At 44.7% G+C, this 18,964-nt stretch overlaps 1 protein-coding gene across 1 annotated transcript in view; it reads right to left on the bottom strand.

Annotated features, from left to right (window-relative positions):
• The window catches only part of KATNIP (katanin interacting protein), a 288,175-nt gene that overhangs the window by 45,645 nt on the left and 223,566 nt on the right, over positions 1-18,964 (bottom strand). The window contains exons 15-17 of the mRNA XM_042782225.1: positions 17,236-18,106; positions 4,226-4,951; positions 3,222-3,427 (exon numbers count right to left, since the gene is read on the bottom strand). Coding sequence (XP_042638159.1) covers positions 3,222-3,427; positions 4,226-4,951; positions 17,236-18,106 — 1,803 coding nt within the window. The remainder of the gene's footprint in view (positions 1-3,221; positions 3,428-4,225; positions 4,952-17,235; positions 18,107-18,964) is intronic.

Genomic DNA, 18,964 nt, shown 5'->3' with positions numbered 1-18,964 from the left:
GCCATCATCAGACCTATGGGATGGCTTGCAATGTGTGAATGTGCATGCATCAGTTATGATCTTACAAGCTACTGACTGGTCTGCCATCAACTCATCAACTGGCTATGATGCTCAGGCATCTATTGGGTAGTCCTTAATTGCATCTTTTGGCTATGTGGAACCAACCTTTGGCCCACCAAGCTGAACTGGAATATGTACTCTGGGCCTAAGATGGACTCAAGGATGTATTTTAACTAAACTCCCTTTATCAGCTAATGTACCCTCAGTAAGGATTTGGTGGTCTCAATCAGTGTTTCATTGGTTTCATCATTTAGTGACAGTACTCACTTCTAATAGGACTTGAAGATGTAGAAATATACACTGTCTACTGATCATATCACACATACATAGAAATGTACATACAGAAATATTAACCAACTATATACAAACTGCCCTAAATGACAGTGCCCATGGGCTTCAAGAGATCAATACTGAAATGGCCTTTGACATTCTCACTGTAGCCCAATGAGGTACCTGTGCCATAATAAAATCTGATTGCTGTGTCTAAATTCCTGACAACATTGCTAATATTGTTATTATTAGATGCTGTTGAGTTGGTTCCACCTCATAATGACCCTATGGACAATAGAACAAAACACTGACTGATCCTACACCATCTTCACAATCCTTGCTACGCTTGAGCCCATTGTTGCAGCCACTGTGTCAATCCATCTCACTGAGGGTCTTCCCCTTTTTCACTGACCCTCTACTTACCTAGCATGATATCCTTCTCCAGGGACTGGTCCCTTCTGACAACATGACCAAAGTATGAGAGACCAAGTCTGGCCATTCTTGCCTCTAAAGAACATTCTAGCTGTACTTCCTCCAAGACAGGTTTGTTTGTTCTTCTAACAGTCCTTCAATATTTTTCGCCAACACCACAATCCAAAAGCATCAATTCTTCTGTGTCTTCCTTATTTATTGTCCAGCTTTCACGTGCATGTGAAGCTATTGAAAATACCATGGCTTAGGTCAAGTGCACTTTAGTCTTCAAAGTGATATCTTTGCTCTTAAACACTTTAAAGAGGTATTTTGCAGCAAATTAGCTCAATGCAATGGATTGTTCTATTTCCTGATTGATGTTTCCATGGGTGTTGATTGTGGATCCAAGTAAAATTAAATCCTTGACAAACTTCAATTTTTTTTTCCATTTATCAAAATGTTGTTTATTGGTCCAGTTGTAAACATTTTTGTGTTATGGTGAGGTGTATTCCATACTGTGGTCTGTAGTCTTTGATCTTCATCAATAAGTGCTAATATTAGTCTATGTTAATCATAACCTCATATGCATGTGAGAACTGGACAATGAATAAGGAAGACTGCAGAACTGATGCAGCTGTATTGTGGTGCTGGCAAAGAATAATGTATGTACCATGCACTGCTAGAACAACAAACAAATCTGTTTTGGAGGAAGTACAACTGGAATGTTCCTTAGAAACGAGAAGAGACTTTGTCTTTTGTGCTTTGGTAATATCAGAAGGGACCAATCCCTGGAGAAAGATATCATGCTTGGTAAAGTGGAGGGTGAGTGGAAAAGGCGAAGACCCTCAATGAGATAGACTGACACAGTGGCTGCAACGAGGAGCTCAAGCAAAGGAACAGTTGTGAGGATGGCACAGGACCAGGCAGTGCTTCATTCTGTTGTACACAGGGTCACTATGAATCAGAACCAACTCAACGGCACCTAAAACAACAACAACAAATCATATGTAATGTGTAGTATCTGTTCTTAATTATCCTGTTCCTTCTTTAAGTGATGCTAGAAGTAATTGATTTTCCTCTTGGGGTGGATGATAGAAAAAAATGCTACTTTATTTTGGAATCTTTATATTCTTCACTGCTTCTATTACTGTAATTAGAAAATGCTGCTTTGCTTTGGTTCAATGAATTTCAATCAATGACATGCCGTACTTCAAAACCACTTGACCCTTCACATAAAATCACGCTGGCTTTACAGGTTTTCACCAATGAGTGTGTTGTTTAATCACCTTCCTTTTTGTCTTCCTAGACATGCTTCATCTTGATCTCTATCACTCTGTCCTGACTGAGAAGTATTCCTCAAATGTGGCCTTGTCCATCAAAATGTCCCCCATAAAACCTACTCACCCTGAAGATGAGGCCTATTAGCTCAGCATGGTGAGGAAAATAATTTTTATTAATCAAAGCTCTTCAAGAAAATAAAGTTCTTGCAGAAGAAAGGCTACCCCATTGTGGGTGATCACCATCCCTTAGTGGAAGTTTGATCAAAAGAAGAAAATATGCAGATGGAAATTTTCAACATGGAGGCACTCATCTCAGGACAGAAATTGCAGGACCAACATGCAGTCCCGAGAAGCAAAAGGTCAGGATGTAAATAATTTATTCCTAGGACAAATATGTATGACTGAATCAGGTGGTGCCACTCTCCTGGGGAGTAAAACTCACCCTGCCCCAGCTAAATGGACGACTTTTACACTTCCAAGGCCTCCAAAGGTGAGCTGAATCAATCATTCACTCCCTACCTTTCCTTTGTTTTCTATGCATAAAAACCTCTAACTCTGTTAATAGAGAGAGTGGAATGCTTTGTATTTTTACTTAGTGCTGCCTAGTTCTGTTGCATTTCCTCAATAAAACTCCCTTTTCTTTTACTTCTAACAGAGCACGGGATTTTCTTCTTTGACACCTGTCTCAGACTCAGTTTCCTAAATGGGAATATTAATAGTTTCTACTTACAGGCTGTCATGTGGGTTACACCCGATAATGCCTGTATACCATGCTTGGATCATACTCCACGCTCATAAACCACAGCCGTGATGATCATTATTTTAATTGTAAGTCTGCCTATTTAAAGCATGTCTAATCTTCCCATCAAAAACATCAGGGAGCGATCAAAATGCAAGCTAAAACAAAAATTCCCCTGAGGCTGCCAACCTCCAAATTACACAGATGACACAAAGCTGACTTCTCCTGGCTTTGATTAAAATTTGAATACTTTCTTCACTTTGGTTAAAAAAAATAATAATAATAATTAGAGAATGAAATATGACATACAGGACAAAAAATGAAGTAGAAAAATGGGAAATGTCAAAACAGTAGCACTAGCAGCTTAAAGAATATCCATCTTCATTCTTCCTGCTCTGCTGTGATTTAGGAGAAGAAATATCTCTAGAGGTGCCCCCTCCAACCCCCAGCTCCAGTCCTACCTGGTCGTCAGCCCACAGCCCAGCCTGGGTGAAGGGCCTGTCATCGCCCTCGCTGTCAGCTGTGCTGGGTCTCCTCAGAGCCTCCTCATGCTGCAGGCTGCAGAGGCTCTCCACATCCACATCAAATGTCTCATCAGAGCAGAATATGGCCTCAAGAATGTCGTCATCAGTCGTGAATAAGATTGTGTCTCCAAAGTGCTCTGGGGCTGAAAGAGTCACCAGGGAGGCAGAGGGTCAATTCACCTCAAAGCCTAGTAATTTTCAGGTCAAGAACATAAGCCCATAGACCTCTGTGCTATAAAATCCTGAACTATTAATGCTTCTTGATGAGTGAGTCTTATCATTCCTCATGTGTTTGCAAATGGATTTCAGGGAGTATAAGAACACTGTATGTCTAATGAAGGGATCTAATCTAATGAGAATCATTGTGATCTGTCATCAAGCAGGTGTGAGTGAGACACTGTAGCAGATGCTGCTGGTGCTGCTCAGATCCCTGCTAGTACCTTTTATAGGGGGCCTTGCCTGGAGGGCTCTGGAGAGCCTGGTGTCAATGCCTGATTGGCTGTGGAGTGAGAGGCTCTGCTCCTTTGTCTTAAAGCAGGACAAGCCCTGCAACTGATACTGCAGAGCTCCAGTTGGTCCAGCTGAGCTGGGCTTCCCCTGCAGCCATACCCTTACTTGGCTTCTCCCCATTCCATATCCTATAGCTCTCACTGCCCTCCATGTTCCTCCAAAGAACACTCCTTCAATAAATCACCTGCAGAGAAATCCCCCTTCCCAGGCCCAGATTCTAGGGAATGTGGCTAAGGCAGGTCCCTAACTGAGGGTTTAAATAGATGCATGAGGTTGGTTCCACCTGGGCTGCAAAAGGTGAGAAGCCGACCAGGGGTGTGAAAGAGGACCGACCTATCTGTCATTGGCTCACGAGTGGGTCTGTTTCTTCCTCTGAGCCTCAAAGGGTAGCAGGCAGTGGCTTAGAGAGCAATCTTACAGATATACTGTACCTCCTGTCAGGGTTCCCGAGGCCTTTGCAATTTCTCCTTTAAAGATACACTGAGTGTCCAGCAGCATTGTGATGTCTTTCACGCCACGGAAGGAATGTATGCGTGATTTATTGTAATTCCAAATCCTGATCAGGGCAACTTGGCAAGGGTGCATGAAATCAATTGTAATGGAGTGAGACTTGCCCGGTGTGAAGGGTGCCAGCCAGACGTGCATGTCATCCTGGGTCCTGTTCACCCCGTCGATGAGGTTGGTGACCACACGGGGGTCTTTCCCATATGCTGGTAAAATGTTGATGTCAGGGGGATCTGCCTTAATGTTCAGAATTTGCACTGGCTCACCCTTGGAACTGAATATTTCTATTCCATTAAGGCCGATGTAGTGTCGGTCCCCCCACGTTGACTTGATGTCGATAACCAAGTGCTGCCCGTAAGGCAAGACTGGGATTTTAAAGTCACTGCCATCATCCATCTCTGTGGAGCCGTCATCCTGCTCTTGCAGTGGCTCTGGCTTTTCCTCCTTCCAGGGTGGTGGCGGGTCGCTCTGCCGGCTGCTTTTCTGCTGCTGTAGGAACTCATCCAGGATGTCCCCCTGGAACTCTACATTAGAGATGCGCCCCCTGTGCGAGAGGTTGAAGGCACTGAGGGAGTTCCATGACTCGTGCAGCATGTGTTCCTGCTCGCTGCACCACCGGGACCGTGGCGGTGTCCGGGTGGACAAGGTATCTTCTGGAAGAAAGGACACATGAAGGCCACGTGTTAGTGGGAGCCCTTAGAGACCGTTTGATCCACTGGCTCTCAGCTGGGCATGGTCGCCCTCCAGAGGGCATTCTGGAAACCAGTGGGGTTGTTCTTGGCCGTCTCAGTGTCAGGGAGGGCCACTGGTACTTGGTGAATGAGGGCAGGGATGCTGATATTCTGTGAGCATGGAACAGCTGGTCAACCAAGCATGGTCTCAAGTCTCACACAACTTCAGACCATCCCACTGGAATTCAGGTCATTGTTTATGATGTTTATAATTGTTTATGGTGGCCTAAGTCTAGGACCTGGCTGTTTTACACAACACATATTTTTTAATTTACTTAGAATTTTTGTAGAATACAACTACCATGCAAATCAAGGAAGGACTGTTTTGCTTTGTTGGAAACTTCACCAGAAGTTGTTCACCACTTTGCAAACTGACCTCACTGTGGCAATGCTGCCGCCCCAGTATCTGAATTAGCAACTCAGCACCTGCTTTTGAGGCTGTCACAGTCACATATCCTAACACTGTTTTCAGACTACTTAATTCCAGGTGGGATGCTCATGAAAGAATGCTAAATAGAACACACTCAGCTATGCAATTGTAGATACAGCACATCCTAATATGGCTGACATGCACCAATGTGTTAACAGTGATCATTTCTGAGTGGTGAGTATGAAGGAGTTTTATCTTCTTCTTTGTAACTTTACCTTCTAAGTTCCCTAGATGGAGTTTATATTACTTTTATAATCAGGAAAAACATGCTATTAAAAAAGTAAAAACCCAGGAATGATTATAAGGTGAGTATATGGATTGAATTATGTTTTGAAAAATATATTATTGAAAAATATATATCAAAATCCTGGCCTCTATACCTTAAATATGACCCTATTTGGAAATGAAGTTTCCTTTGTTATGTTAGTAGGGCATACTCAAGAAGGGTGAGTTGTAAACCTAATCACTCTGAGTGATAGAAAGACCAGACTGGAGACACGCTACGGGAAACAGATGCCATGTGAGAACATGTACAAGGCATACTCAGGAAGGGTGAGTTGTAAACCTAATCACTCTGAGTGATAGAAAGACCAGACTGGAGACACACTACGGAAGACAGATACCATGTGAGAACGTGTACAAGTGAAGGAACTAAGGAACGACTGGGGCTAATGACAAGGGGGAACCAACACAGCCGAGACCCTGATTTGGATGTTTACCCTCCGAAACTGTGGGAAAAGAAATTTCCGTTCTTTAAAGCCACCCACTTGCAATAGAAGGAATTAAAATTAAAATAAAAAAGTTCCATGAATTAAACAAGAATGAAAGCACAACATACCAAAATCTTTGGGACACAGCAGAAGCAGTGATCAAAGGACAATTTACAGCAATATGTGCACACTTCGAAAAAGAAAAGCTGAACCAACACCTCAACCCAACATCAACAATTAGAAAAAGAGGAGTAAGAAAAGCCTATAGGCAATAGAAGAAAGGAAATAACAAAGATTCAAGCAGAAATTAAAGAAACAGAAAACATAAAAACAATAGAAAGAATCAAGGACTAGAAGGTAGTTCTTTGAAAAGATTAATAAAATTGACAAATCACTGGCAAATTTAACCAAAGAAAAGAAGGAGAAGATGCAAATAACATGAATAAGAAATGATATGGGTGACATCACAATAGAACCAACAGAAATAAAAAGGATATTCTGATACTATGAAGAACTACACTCCAACAAATTTGAAAACCTACAAGACATGGACAGATTTCTAGAAACACACTACTTACCTAAACTAACACAGACTGAGGTAGAAAATGTGAACAGACCCATCACAAAAGAAGAAACTGAACAGGTCATAAAAAAACTACTAACAAAGAAAAGTTCTAGCCCAGACAGTTTCACTGGAGAATTCTACCCAACATTCAGAGAAAAGCTGACACCAATCCTATTCAAACTATTCCAGAACATAGAAAAGGATGGAGTAGTCCCAAATTCAGTTTATGAAGCAAGCATAACCCTGACACCAAAATCAGACAAAGACACCACTAGAAGGAAAAGTAAACACCAGTGTCCTTCATGAATATAGACATAAAAATCCTCAACAAAATCCTAGCCAACAGAATCCAAGACTATATGAAAAAAAATAATACATCATAACCATGTGAGATTCATACCAGGTATGCAAGGATGGTTCAACATTAGAAAAACAATCAATGTAATCCATCACATAAGTAAAATAAAGGAAAAGAAACACATGACCATATTAATTGATATAGAAAAGGCATTTGATAAAAATCCAACACCCATTCCTGATAAAAAGTCTCAGAAAAATAGAATTAGAAGGGAAATACCTCAACATAATAAAGAGTATATATGCAAAACCAACAGCCAACATTATTCTCAATGAGAGAGACTAAAAACATTCCCCTTGCAAATGAGAACTTCTATTCAACATTGTACTGGAAGTCCTAGCCAGGGCAATAAGGCAAGAAAGAGAAATAAAAGGCATCCAAATAGACAAAGAAGAAGTAAAACTATTTCTATTTGCAGATGTGATCCTATACACAGAAAAACCAAAAGACTTAGCAAGAAAACTGCTGGAACTATCTGAAAGATTCAGCAAAGTGGCAGGATACAGGATCAACATCCAAAACTCAGTTGGATTCCTCTACATCAAAAAGAGACATCCAGAAAGGGAATAAGGAAAACAATACCATTTACAATAGCTACCAAAAAGATAAAACACTTAGGAATAAATCTTATCAGGGATGAAAAAAAAAAAAAAGACCTATACAAAGAAAACTACAAAACACCACTACAAAAAACCATAAGAGACCTACATAAATGGAAGAACATGCCATGCTCTTAGGAACAGTGTGAAAATATCAGTACTACCCAAAACAATCTATACATTCAATGCAATCCAGATCCAGAGTCCATCAACAGTCTTTAAAGACATGGGAAAACCAACCACTAATTTTATATGGAAAGGAAACAGACCTCAGAGAAGCAGAGCACTACTGAAGAAGAACAAAGCAGGAGGCATAACACTCCCCAATCTCAAAACCTACTATATAGCCACAGAAGTCAAAACAGCCTAGTACTGATACAATGACAGACACATAGACCAGTGGGACATAATTGGGAACCCAGAAATAGATCTATCCACTTATGTACAGCTGATCTTTGACAATGGGCTAAAACCCTTTATATGAGGAAGAGACAGTCTCTTTAACAAATAGTGCTGGCAAAACTGGATATCCATTTGCAGAAAAATGAAACAAGATCCATACCTCACACCATACACAAAAACTAACTCAAGATGTCTCAAAAAGTTAAATGTAAAACCTAAAAGTATAAAGCACATTAAAGAAAAAATATGGACAAACTTAGGGGCCCTAATATATGGCATAAATAGACTATTAGACATAACTAAAAAATGCACAAATAGCAGAAGAGAAAATAGATGACTGGAACCTTCTGAAAATTAAATTCTTATGTCCATCAAAAGACTTCATCAAAGAGTGAAAAGAGAATCTACAGATTGGGAAAAACTATTTGGCAATGACATATCCAACAAGGGACGTATCTCTAAAATTTATAGAAAACTTCAACACCTCAACATCAAAAAGACAAACATCCAATTCAAAAAATGAACAGAGGACATGAACAGACACTTCACCAAAGAAAATATTCAGGTGGCCAACAAACACATGAAGAAATGCTGACACTCATTAGCCATCAGAGAGATGCAACTAAAAACAACAACTAGATATCATCTCACCCCAGCAATAATAGCAAAGTTCAACAAGAGAGAAAACGACAAATGCTGGGAAGGATGTGGAGAGATTAGAACTCTCATACACTGCTGGTGGGACAGTAAAATGGTACAACCACTGTGGAAAACGGTATGTGCTTCCTTAAAAAGCTGGAAATAGAAATACCATTTGATCCAGCAATCCTATTACTAGGTATACATGTTAAAGAAGTGAGAGTCGGGACATAAATAGATATATGCACACCCACATTCATCACAGCACTATTCACAATAGCAAAGAGATGAAAACAACCTAACTGCTCATTAATGGATTAGTGGACAACCAAACAATGGTACACACATGCAATGGAATACTATGCACCATTAAAGAATAATGAAGAATCTGCAAAACAGCTCATAATGTGGATGAATTTGGAGGACATTAAGCTGAGTGAAATAGGTCAATTACATTGTATGAGTTCACTACTATAAAAAGTCAAGGAAAGGTTTATATATGGATGGAAACTTTCTTTGTTGGTTACCAGGGATGGGAGCGGAAGGGTAGGGAGAGAAAATCACTAACCAGGTAAGAGACATATACTGATTTGGGTAAAGGGAAAGGCAATACACCAAAAGCAGGTGACCAGCACAGTATCACTAAGGAAAAGGAAGACACGAAGAGGTACACAAGAGGTACAAACAACAAAGGTAAATACTATTCCATATACAATACTGCATTATCAGTAGTAACAAATACTAATCTACGAGTAGATACATAGGTAGACAGGCAAGATGATTAGAAGCGGGCGGGCAAACAGGAATATTCCCGTGACTACATATAGGTTTGGCTGATAATATTTCTATATACATATTTGTATGTGCTATAAAAATATCCATACATATAATAGAGCTAAAGCAAAACAAAAAACAAACTCACTGCCATCAAGTTGGATCCAACTCACAGTGACTCCTCCTTGGGGTTTCAGAGGCAGTATCACTACGGAAGTAGATTGCCCAACCTTCCTTTCGAGGAGTGGCTGGTGGGTTTGAACTGCCAGCCTTCTGGTTAGCAGTCAAATACCTTGGGCACTATGCTACCAGAGTTCCTTTATATAATAGAGCTAACAGGGGAAAAGTTATTATTACTTCTTAGCCTCAACTAAACAGAAGAGAGTGAGTCCCTGGGGCTATGGGCTTGGGACCATGGTCTCAGGGGACATCAAGCTCAACTGGCATAACATAGTACACAAAAACGTTCTACATCCTACTTTGGTGAGTAGCAACCAGGATCTTAGAGGTTTTGAGTGGCCATCTAAGATACAACTAATGGTCTCTCCTTGTCCAGAGCAAAGAAGAGTGAAGAAAATCAAAGACACATGGAAACAGTTAGTCCAAGGGGCAGTGGATCATGGGAACTTCGCTCTACACGACCCTGAGACCAGAAGAACTAGATAGTGCCTTGGTACAACTGCTAACCATTTGAAAAAGGATCAAAATTAGACATCCTGGATAGAGCGGGAGAAAAAAAGTGACGAAACTCAAAATCATAAAAAAGACCAGGCTTACTGGTCTGAGAGAGGCTGGCGAAACCTGCGACAATGGCCTGTAATTGAACTCACTTGCACGGCTTAACCTTTAGCCAAACAACAGACAGGGTGACGTGGTAAACGATTACACTGGGGAGGTGCACTCCTTAGGAGAGAGCACTTGCATAGGGAAGAAGTGCAGAAGGCAGGAAGGCACAAGAAAGGACACAGGAAGAGGTAAGCACAGGGAGAAAGTGGGAAGAGAGCTGTTACATACACTGTGGGGATTGCAATCAGCATCAGGAAACAAAGTGTGTGTGGACTGCTGAACGGAAAACAGATTTGCTCTGTAAACTTTCACCCAAATCACAATCAAATGTTAAAACAAACAAACAAAAAAGCCACCCATTTGTGGTATTTGTACCACAGAGGCACTAGTTAACTAAGACAGTAAGGATTCACTTCTATTTGTGGCTAAAACAGGCTCCAAGGGCGGAAGTCTGTGTCCTGAGCCTCCTGGGAATGTAGCCTGGTCCCCACAGGGATGGCGCTGAAGGCTGTGTGCTCCGTGGAGAAAACAAAGGTTTTGGTGGTGCAGTGGTTAAGGCATTTGGCTGCTCACCAAAAGGGTGGTTTGAACCCATCAGCCACTCTGCAGAAGAAAGATGAGGCTGTTTGCTTCTGTAAAGATTTATAGAATCCTGGAGACCTTTTGGGGATTGCTCTGAGTTGGAATCGCCTCGGGGGCAGTGAGTTTGGTAAGCACATTAGGCAGTGGCCTGCCCTCACAGCCACGCTATGGCGAACTGCCATCTAAGGGGTGTCATTCTGGAAAAACAGCAGCTGATGACCCTGACATTCTGCTTTTCTCCTTTCATACAGCACCGTGCCCTGCACTCCACTTTCTGCCTGTCTCCTAAGGGGCCTGGCTCCATCAATTATCTCCTCTCTCCAGAATCTTCAATCACTGCTTCCTCACTGGCACCTTCCCCTCTCTGCCTGCAGACATGCATAAATCTCTCCTACCTAAAAGAAAGGCAAAAAGGAAGCCAACCTCATCTTGCGGTCCCTGTCAACCACTGTCTACTTTCTCCCTCCTTTTCTCTGCAGGCATTCTGCACCTTCCCCACCACTTCTGCTCTCAGCCCCCTGCAGCCTGACTCCTGTTTGTAATGCTGTTTCGCCCACCCAGACACCACTTCTCCTTCTCTTGGGGATGCACCCTGACTTTCCTTTGGGGATCATCCCAACCTCAAAGACATCCCTGAAGCTGGGCCCATGAAAGCAGCCATGGGGAAGCGGTTCTCTTTAAACTCTCTTTTTGGATGAGGCTAAGCTGGTAAGGATGTAGGCGTGGAGCTGCCAGTGGCCATTTTGCTACCCTGGAGAGAGAGCCTGCCTGAGAATGAGGCCAACAGGGGGAATGTGAGCTGAGGGATGGAGAGAGATTCCCTGTGACATCATTTGAGCCTCCTGATCCAGCCATGCCTCAAATCAAACCCCTGGTGGCTTTCTGTCCCTGACACCTGTAAGACTCCTACAATTCCCACAATCAACTTTTGAAATGGATTTCTCCAAATGGCCAATAGCTTCCCAATCTCTTCTCAGTTCTCATTCCATGAGCCTTGACATCCCAGGCAAAACCGTCCACTTGACATCCCCTCTGCTGGAAGAGGTGACATTGCACCTCCCTAGTTCGCCACCTCCCTGTTGGCAGCTTCTCTTCCTTCTACCAACCCTTCTCCCTACCCTAAGTCTGGGTGTACTCTCAGCTCTGAATCCCAGCCCCACTCCATCCTCTTCCGATAGATATTACCGTCCCTCTTGGCCTCACTCAGCTCCTAGGGGAGACATCAATCCTCTTCTTGCCTCAGGGCCCTGATCTCTAAACCTGCTGCCAGGAGTGCTCTTCTCCTAGGTCCCTGCCTAGCTGGCTCTGCATCACCATTCTCCTTGGAGTGCCTTCTCTAACCACCTTCTCTGAGATCCTGCCTCTTCCCACTCCACGCTCCCTAGGGCTCCATCACAATATCCTGGTTTATTGTCTGTTTCCCCCCAGGAATTAAAGTTCCCAGAGAGCAGGGATTTTGTGTATCCTGTTTCCTGCTGTGACCCTGGTCCCTAGCAAGGAAATGCTCAACAACATTTGCTGAGTGAAGGGATGAACGGCTGGCATCACTATTACATGCCCCAGGGGTCCAGGCCTGGAGGCTAAGGGATTCTCCCCTCCACCTGCCAGCTCTCCTACACCTGTCCTCTTTCCTCCCTCCCCTCCTTCTCATCTGCCATTTAAAAGATCCCAGTGGTTTCCTCTATTCTCTCCTCCTAGTTCACAGTCTAACATCTGGCAGACAGAGCTTCCCATATGGACCATCATGGCTTCAGTGCATATGATTGAATTTCCACTGACTGAAATGAACAGCCGTGTTGGTCTGGAAGTGAACAGAGGAGACAGTGCCGACTGCCACATGTAAGGGCCTCATCTATGTTTCTCTGCCTGAATGTGCAAGGAAGTCAGGGCTTGGCTCTCATTCCGCAGCTGCTTTCTGACCTGTCCTTTCCAAGGTGCACACTCTGAACTTTAAAAGCAGAGGAGTATAGCTTGCCCCTAAGGAGCTCTGGTGGCGCAGTGCCTAAAGCATTTGGCTGTCGTTCAAACCTACCAGCAGCTCTGCAGAAAGAACATGAGGCAGTCTGCTTTCGTAAAAATTTACAGCCTTGGAAACCTAAAGGGGTCAGTTTGAGTCGGAATCGACTCAATGGCAATGGGTTTGGGATGGCCTCAGGCCTAAGGCAGTCACATGCCATACCCAAGATTGGCGGTTCAAACCCACCAGCCACTCCTCGGAAGGAAGGCTGGGCAATCTACTTCCGTAGTGATACTGCCTCAGAAACCCAAGGAGGGGTTGCTATGAGTCGGGGCAGACTCCATGGCACATAACAACAACATAGCTTGCTCCTGGACCTCTCAGATGTTGCAGCAGGTTTGTGGCCTGTGTCTCTCTCTGTCTGCAGGAAAACACACTACTCAATACTCCTTGGGAGTCTGGGGAACAGTCATGATCAGTCCTTGGCCTGGTCTTTGTCAAGATTTCTACCCACAAATTTGAAGAAACAACAGAAAACTGCTGCTTTGGTATAAAGTCAACATAAATCTGGGAGGGCCCACCACTTATGAGGTGATGGGACCGAAGATCCAAAAATACTCCTTGGTTGGGACTAATATAAACTATGAAGTTCTGAACCTATGTTCATAAAAATTAACTGCACCATCATGAGGTACAACTGCTACTAAAACAGGAAATTTAAAAAGTACATCGGTATAACAGAGACATGCTTATTCTTCATGGGCTGCCCTTCAGCCACGGCTGACTGGACAAGGAATGGGGTCACCTGACCTGAGGAAGCCAATCAGTTTCTCCCCTAGGACTTTGGAACTGGTTGCTGGAGCTACTATCAGGAAATACCATCAGTCTAGGGCTATAAGACCATTTCCTTTTGTGTGAATACAGCAGGAAAATGTTGCCTTGTGAGTAAGAGTTAGGGAAGTAGACAGGCAGAGAAGCAGAGGCAGGGTCCGGTAGACCTGGAGAGACAGATGAATGCTCCCTTGGTTCTGGCTGGCTTTCTGGTTCCTCGTTCCAGTCCCTGTGTCAAGCACCTCCACCTCCACCTCCTGTCTGAGGTGCTCCTTGGACACTCTCCAAATAACACCTTCCTTACCACTCAAAAGGAGCCCTGGTGGTGCAGTGGTTAAGCACTCTGCAGCTAACCAAGAGGTTGGTGGTCTCAGCCACTCCATGAGAGAAAGATGTGGCAGTGTCTCTATAAAGATTATAGCCTTGGAAACCCTATGGGACAGTTCTACTCTGTCCTATAGGGTCACTATGACTTGGAATCAGTTCAATGATAACGGATTTGGTTATCTTGGTTACTGCTCAAACTGGGCTAACTAGGTCAAGAGCTCTGGTAGCATAGTGCCTAAGGCACTTGACTGTTAACCAGAAGGCTGGCGGTTCAAACTCACCAGCCACTCCTCAGAAGGAAGGCTGGGCAATCTACTTCCGTAGTGATTACCACCTTGGAAACCCAAGGAGGGGTCGCTATGAATCGGGGCTGACTCGACGGCACATAAAAAACAGGTTCCGTCCACCTGGAGCCATACGATCCCTACTGAGGACATTTCCCAGCAGCTGTCATCACAGTAAGAAGCTCTGATGACTACCAGGCTTTGCAGGCTCTCACATGGTGACATCGCCATTCCAGGCCTTCCAGTGGCGGGCAGTCCCTGACTCACAGCATGCTCGGAAGGCTTAGCCTGCACTTTCTGGAGGGTCTGGCTGTGGGATTTGGGTCTATGTAATGGGTAATTTAAACATTTCTAAGCAATTTTCCTTTTTAGCATGACCGATTTAACAAGCATTAAATCCCAAAAGCTCAGTTCTTAATGTGTCGTTGAGCCAAGAAGTAAAATGTCTGAAAGAAATTAAAGTGAAACAAAGTGTTCTGAGCTTGGGCAAGCTAGAGAAATGGCCATCCCCTCAGTACCCACCGAGGCCCCATGGGTCTGTTTACCAGGAAAGCTTGTAACTGCCTATCACGGGGCTGGTGGCTGACAGTGGCTGTAGTGACAGGGCACCACTGGGCAGTGGTTCAACAATCCAGATGGGAAGTTCCATCTGCCAGACGTTAGGCTGCAGGACTGGGAAGACAGGATGGAAGAAGCTACTGGGATATTTTTAATGGCAGGAGAGCTGGGTTCAAATTCCATATGGATCCTTACTAGCTGCGTGATCCCAGGAAAGTTACTTAAACCTCACGTTTCATCTGTTAAATAGGGCTGTTGTGAGGATGAAATGCGCTCCATTAGGTAACACGTCCATAGGATTTCCACGGCTGTAATCTTTACATGCTGGCTTACTGCAAGCGTGCCATGCCTCTCGTTCCTTCTCTCTTCCCCTCCTCCAGGAGCCTCTAGGAGGCTGGGCCCTGGGGATTCTGGATAGACAGGGCCCTTGTCCTCAGAGAGCTTCCCCAGTCTTCTCTCTACTGCCCTTCCTCTGTGATAAACAATTTCAGTGCTCAGTCTTGGCAGGGGGTGGGGGCAGGAATGCGTAAGGCTGGGGAGCTGGTGGGCCAGTTCTTGGGGGAGATGAGCCTGTTGCCCACCAGAGGAAGGCAGTGGCTGGGGCCCTCCCAGCATCAGGAGTCTGAGATCCTTGCTCTGGTATCCAGGTGACTGTCGGGGGTCTGACAGAGGCCACAAACGCTCCACACTTCTAAATGTAGACTAGGAATGAACGCTGACTTGTGAGGTCAGTTAGGCACTAACAATTCATTAAAAAATGATGACGATTCATTCAAAAATGCATGATTCAGAAAAAACAAAAAAGCATGTATCTCTTCGTGTACAGATACAACACCAAAGGGCAGAGTAACAGAGTGGGGGCATCTGTTGGGTGCTCCTATGTGCCAGGCACCATGCCAAATGCCTCACATGTATTGTCTCATCTGATTCTCCCAGCACCCCTATGAGATGGGTATTATGAGCATCATTTCACACATGAGGAAACTGAGGCTAAAGGGTTTCAGATGTCTCCTGATGTGTAAGTTGGAGGTGAGGGAGCCAGGACACATGCCCAAGCAGTTTGACTCCAGAGCCTATGCTTCTGTGCAGAGTGGGTGGGGCTGAAAGTCCGAGGGCCTAGCCCTGGCTTGGCAGGTCTGAGTGCTCTGTGGATGGTATGGGATACATATGCTAGTGCTGAAACCCTGGCCGCCACTTGCTCCACACCATCCATGTACCAGGCTCTGTGCTACTATTTTGAAGCCATCGTCCCCTTCATCCCTCACAATGCTGAGGAGGGTTTTCATTCCCATTTTACAGATGGAGACACTGAGGCTCAGAGAGTGGATGTGCCCAGCCAGACACCTCAGCTCTGTAAGTAGCAGAATTTGGATTCGGATGGTTTGACTCTTGGATGCTATGCTGCACTCCCTCCCAGGGACCAAATCTGAGTGCAAACAGTCAGCACCCCAGTCCTGGGTTCCTGCATCTCAGATTGGAAAGGCCCTGACCCATCAGCTACTGGAGTTCAAATAGCTCTCAGGACGAGCCCTGCCAGCAGGTGTGTGTGTGTGTGTGTGTGTGTGTGTTTATGTTTTGCTTTCCTTTCATTCATTCACTTTTTTGACCCACTAACAACCAAACCAAACCATAATAGACCCCGTAGGGCAGAGTAGAATGGCCCCACAGGGTTTCCAGAGCTGTGTTCTTTACAGAAGCAGATTGCCACCTCTTTCTCCCACAGAGTAGTTGGTAGGTTTGAATTGCCAACCTCCCAATTAGCAGCCGAGTGCATTTTTACCCACATAGTGGTTTGAAAATCATCTGCATCAGTTGCCAATGTTGAAAAATAGAAATATTGCAAATTTCTGGCTTCTCCTGAAGAAAGGGCAGGAAGAGCTGGCACACCGGCCTTGCATTCCGGGATTCTGATGAGAAGGTTAGCACTGCAGCAGCTGCCTCCTTCACCAGGGCTGTGGTCTCTGCTCTGCCACAGGCCTTACCACTCCCTATTGTCCTTCTGACACCCAGGAAAATGTCAATTACTATTCATCATCATATTTATTATTATTTTTTAAAAGTGGGGCAGTTCAGAATTAAGTGGAGCAACTGGGTACCAATGTTTTATCAAATGTGGAGTAACAAAGTCTAGATTGAAAAAGCCATGTATTACAAGAAAAATGGGCAAAGGGACATATGCTGGTGACAGTGGCAAATATATCTATGACTTTAACAAGCAAAGCATGGCTTGCTCATTTCACTTATTTATGTCACCTTTCTGGACCCTGAGACAGCAGACTTGTGGCCCCTCATTGAGAACAATCTCCTTGTTCTGCAGATGAAGAAACTGAGGTCCAGGGTGCTAATGACTTTGTGCCTATTACGGGCCCTCAAACCAGAGTTCAGACAGCCTCTGGATGCTTACCTCTGCTAGCTGGCTGGTTGTCACCATGACTACTGCTGTGGGCGTCCTTCCTCGAGCTCCTCCTCCCACTCACAGGGCGCTCTCTGCTGGAGGGCAGGTGAAAGATGTCCAAGTCATCCTCACAGACCCTGGGGTTTACTCTCTGGGGTCTCTCGCCAGCAGCGACGCTCCAGCTGCTCACCCACTCTTGCTCACATTTGGGACCTCGATCCCTAGCCTCAGTCTCCCCAGGACCCACACCATTGCCGTCGTCTGATGGAAGGCAGTCTTTCCAGTCCTGGGGCTGCTCAGGACTAAGCCACAGGGGCTTGGGTTTCCTGCCTCCCTGCTTCCTGCCTTTCCCTTTGGGAGTAGGTTGTAACCAGGATGGGGTTTTCCTTGGTGGCTGAGAGATTTTCCTGCCTGTGAGGTTTTCCAGTTGCTGGATCAGAGAGAGCTCCTTGTCAAGAGAAGGGCATGTCACAGGTGGGGAGGTGGGAGGGTTACTGGCAATGTCACCCATCGAGACTGGGGCTTGTAACATTCTTAAATCTTCTTCTAACTTGGACAAACTGCCATTCATGCAATTAGTAGAATTCATCTTTTCACCAAATAAATTTCCTTGTGAAGAAACTGTGACATCCAGCGGTGTTCCAGCTGGTGGTGAGTAATTGAGACAGAGCCGTCTGCCCCCATCTGCACCCACCATCCTGTGGGCATCTTTGCTTTCATCCGAGTAGGTGCTACCAGTGTTCTCCATCCTCTCATTCCTCAGGTCCACTGGAATGCTCTGGGTAGCCGGAGTCTCGCCATCACCTTTGTCTAACTCACCATCAAAGATGAGCTTTTTGTTGATGTACAGCTTCACTTTCTTGGCACCAAGGTCAAGATCCTGAAACCACAATTAAAAAAAAAAAAAAGAAGAAGAAGATATGTGGCATCAGACTGGTGTATCAAATTTTGCTAATAGAAGACACCAAAAAGAAAAACGTGGAAACATGAGCTTTATCCAAGGATAGCACTGGGGATGTCAAATGAGAATCAGCCCCATTTCTGTGTGGACGTTACACTCATTATAAATTAAAGGACTTTCAGAAAAGATGGTCTCAAGCGCTGCCTTCATTATCATTATCTCCTGCTGGGACATTTGTAAGGGCCTACTAATTGGCCTCCTGCTTCCTGTTTCTTGCTGCTTCCACCTCAACTTCACATTGCCACCAGAGTTCATCTCCTAGAGGAGCACATCTGGGCCAGTCACTCCCCTTTGTACCATCCTTCAGTATTTTTTTCTCCCATTCCTTATGGCAGCATTCTCAAAGAATGGCTGGGGCGATCCATGTCAGAAAAGCCTGCTGTGCATGTAGAGTGCAGATGCCATGGGCTTGTGTGTCCTACTCTGGATCCCCTGAAAGCAGAGCCTGAGACAAGGACTTGGGTGCAGGTAGTTTACTTGGCAGGTGATCCCAAGAGGGAACGGGGAGAGCAAGATAGGGTAGGAGAAAACCCCCAAAGTGTTTCAGCTTCTTGTTGCTGTGGGAGCCGGTACTCCGTCTCGTTGGGGCCCTCTGAGGAACCACAGAGTACACCTCAGGAATGTCCTTCCAGAGGCTGGGGCGTCTATCCACTGACTGCCATTCCCAGTGTGTGAAGGCTGCCCCCAGGGGTGAGGGGCTTATCCCTTGTCACCTCTGTCTTGTACACAAGTTGAGCACTGAGGCCAATCTGCATGCTTGGTCACCATCCTCACCTC

The sequence above is a fragment of the Orycteropus afer genome, unplaced genomic scaffold (genome assembly GCF_000298275.1).
Source record: "Orycteropus afer afer isolate SDZICR_OR568_19922 unplaced genomic scaffold, OryAfe1.0 scaffold00266, whole genome shotgun sequence".
Lineage (NCBI taxonomy): Eukaryota > Metazoa > Chordata > Mammalia > Tubulidentata > Orycteropodidae > Orycteropus > Orycteropus afer.
This window is presented reverse-complemented; position numbering and strand designations above follow the sequence as displayed.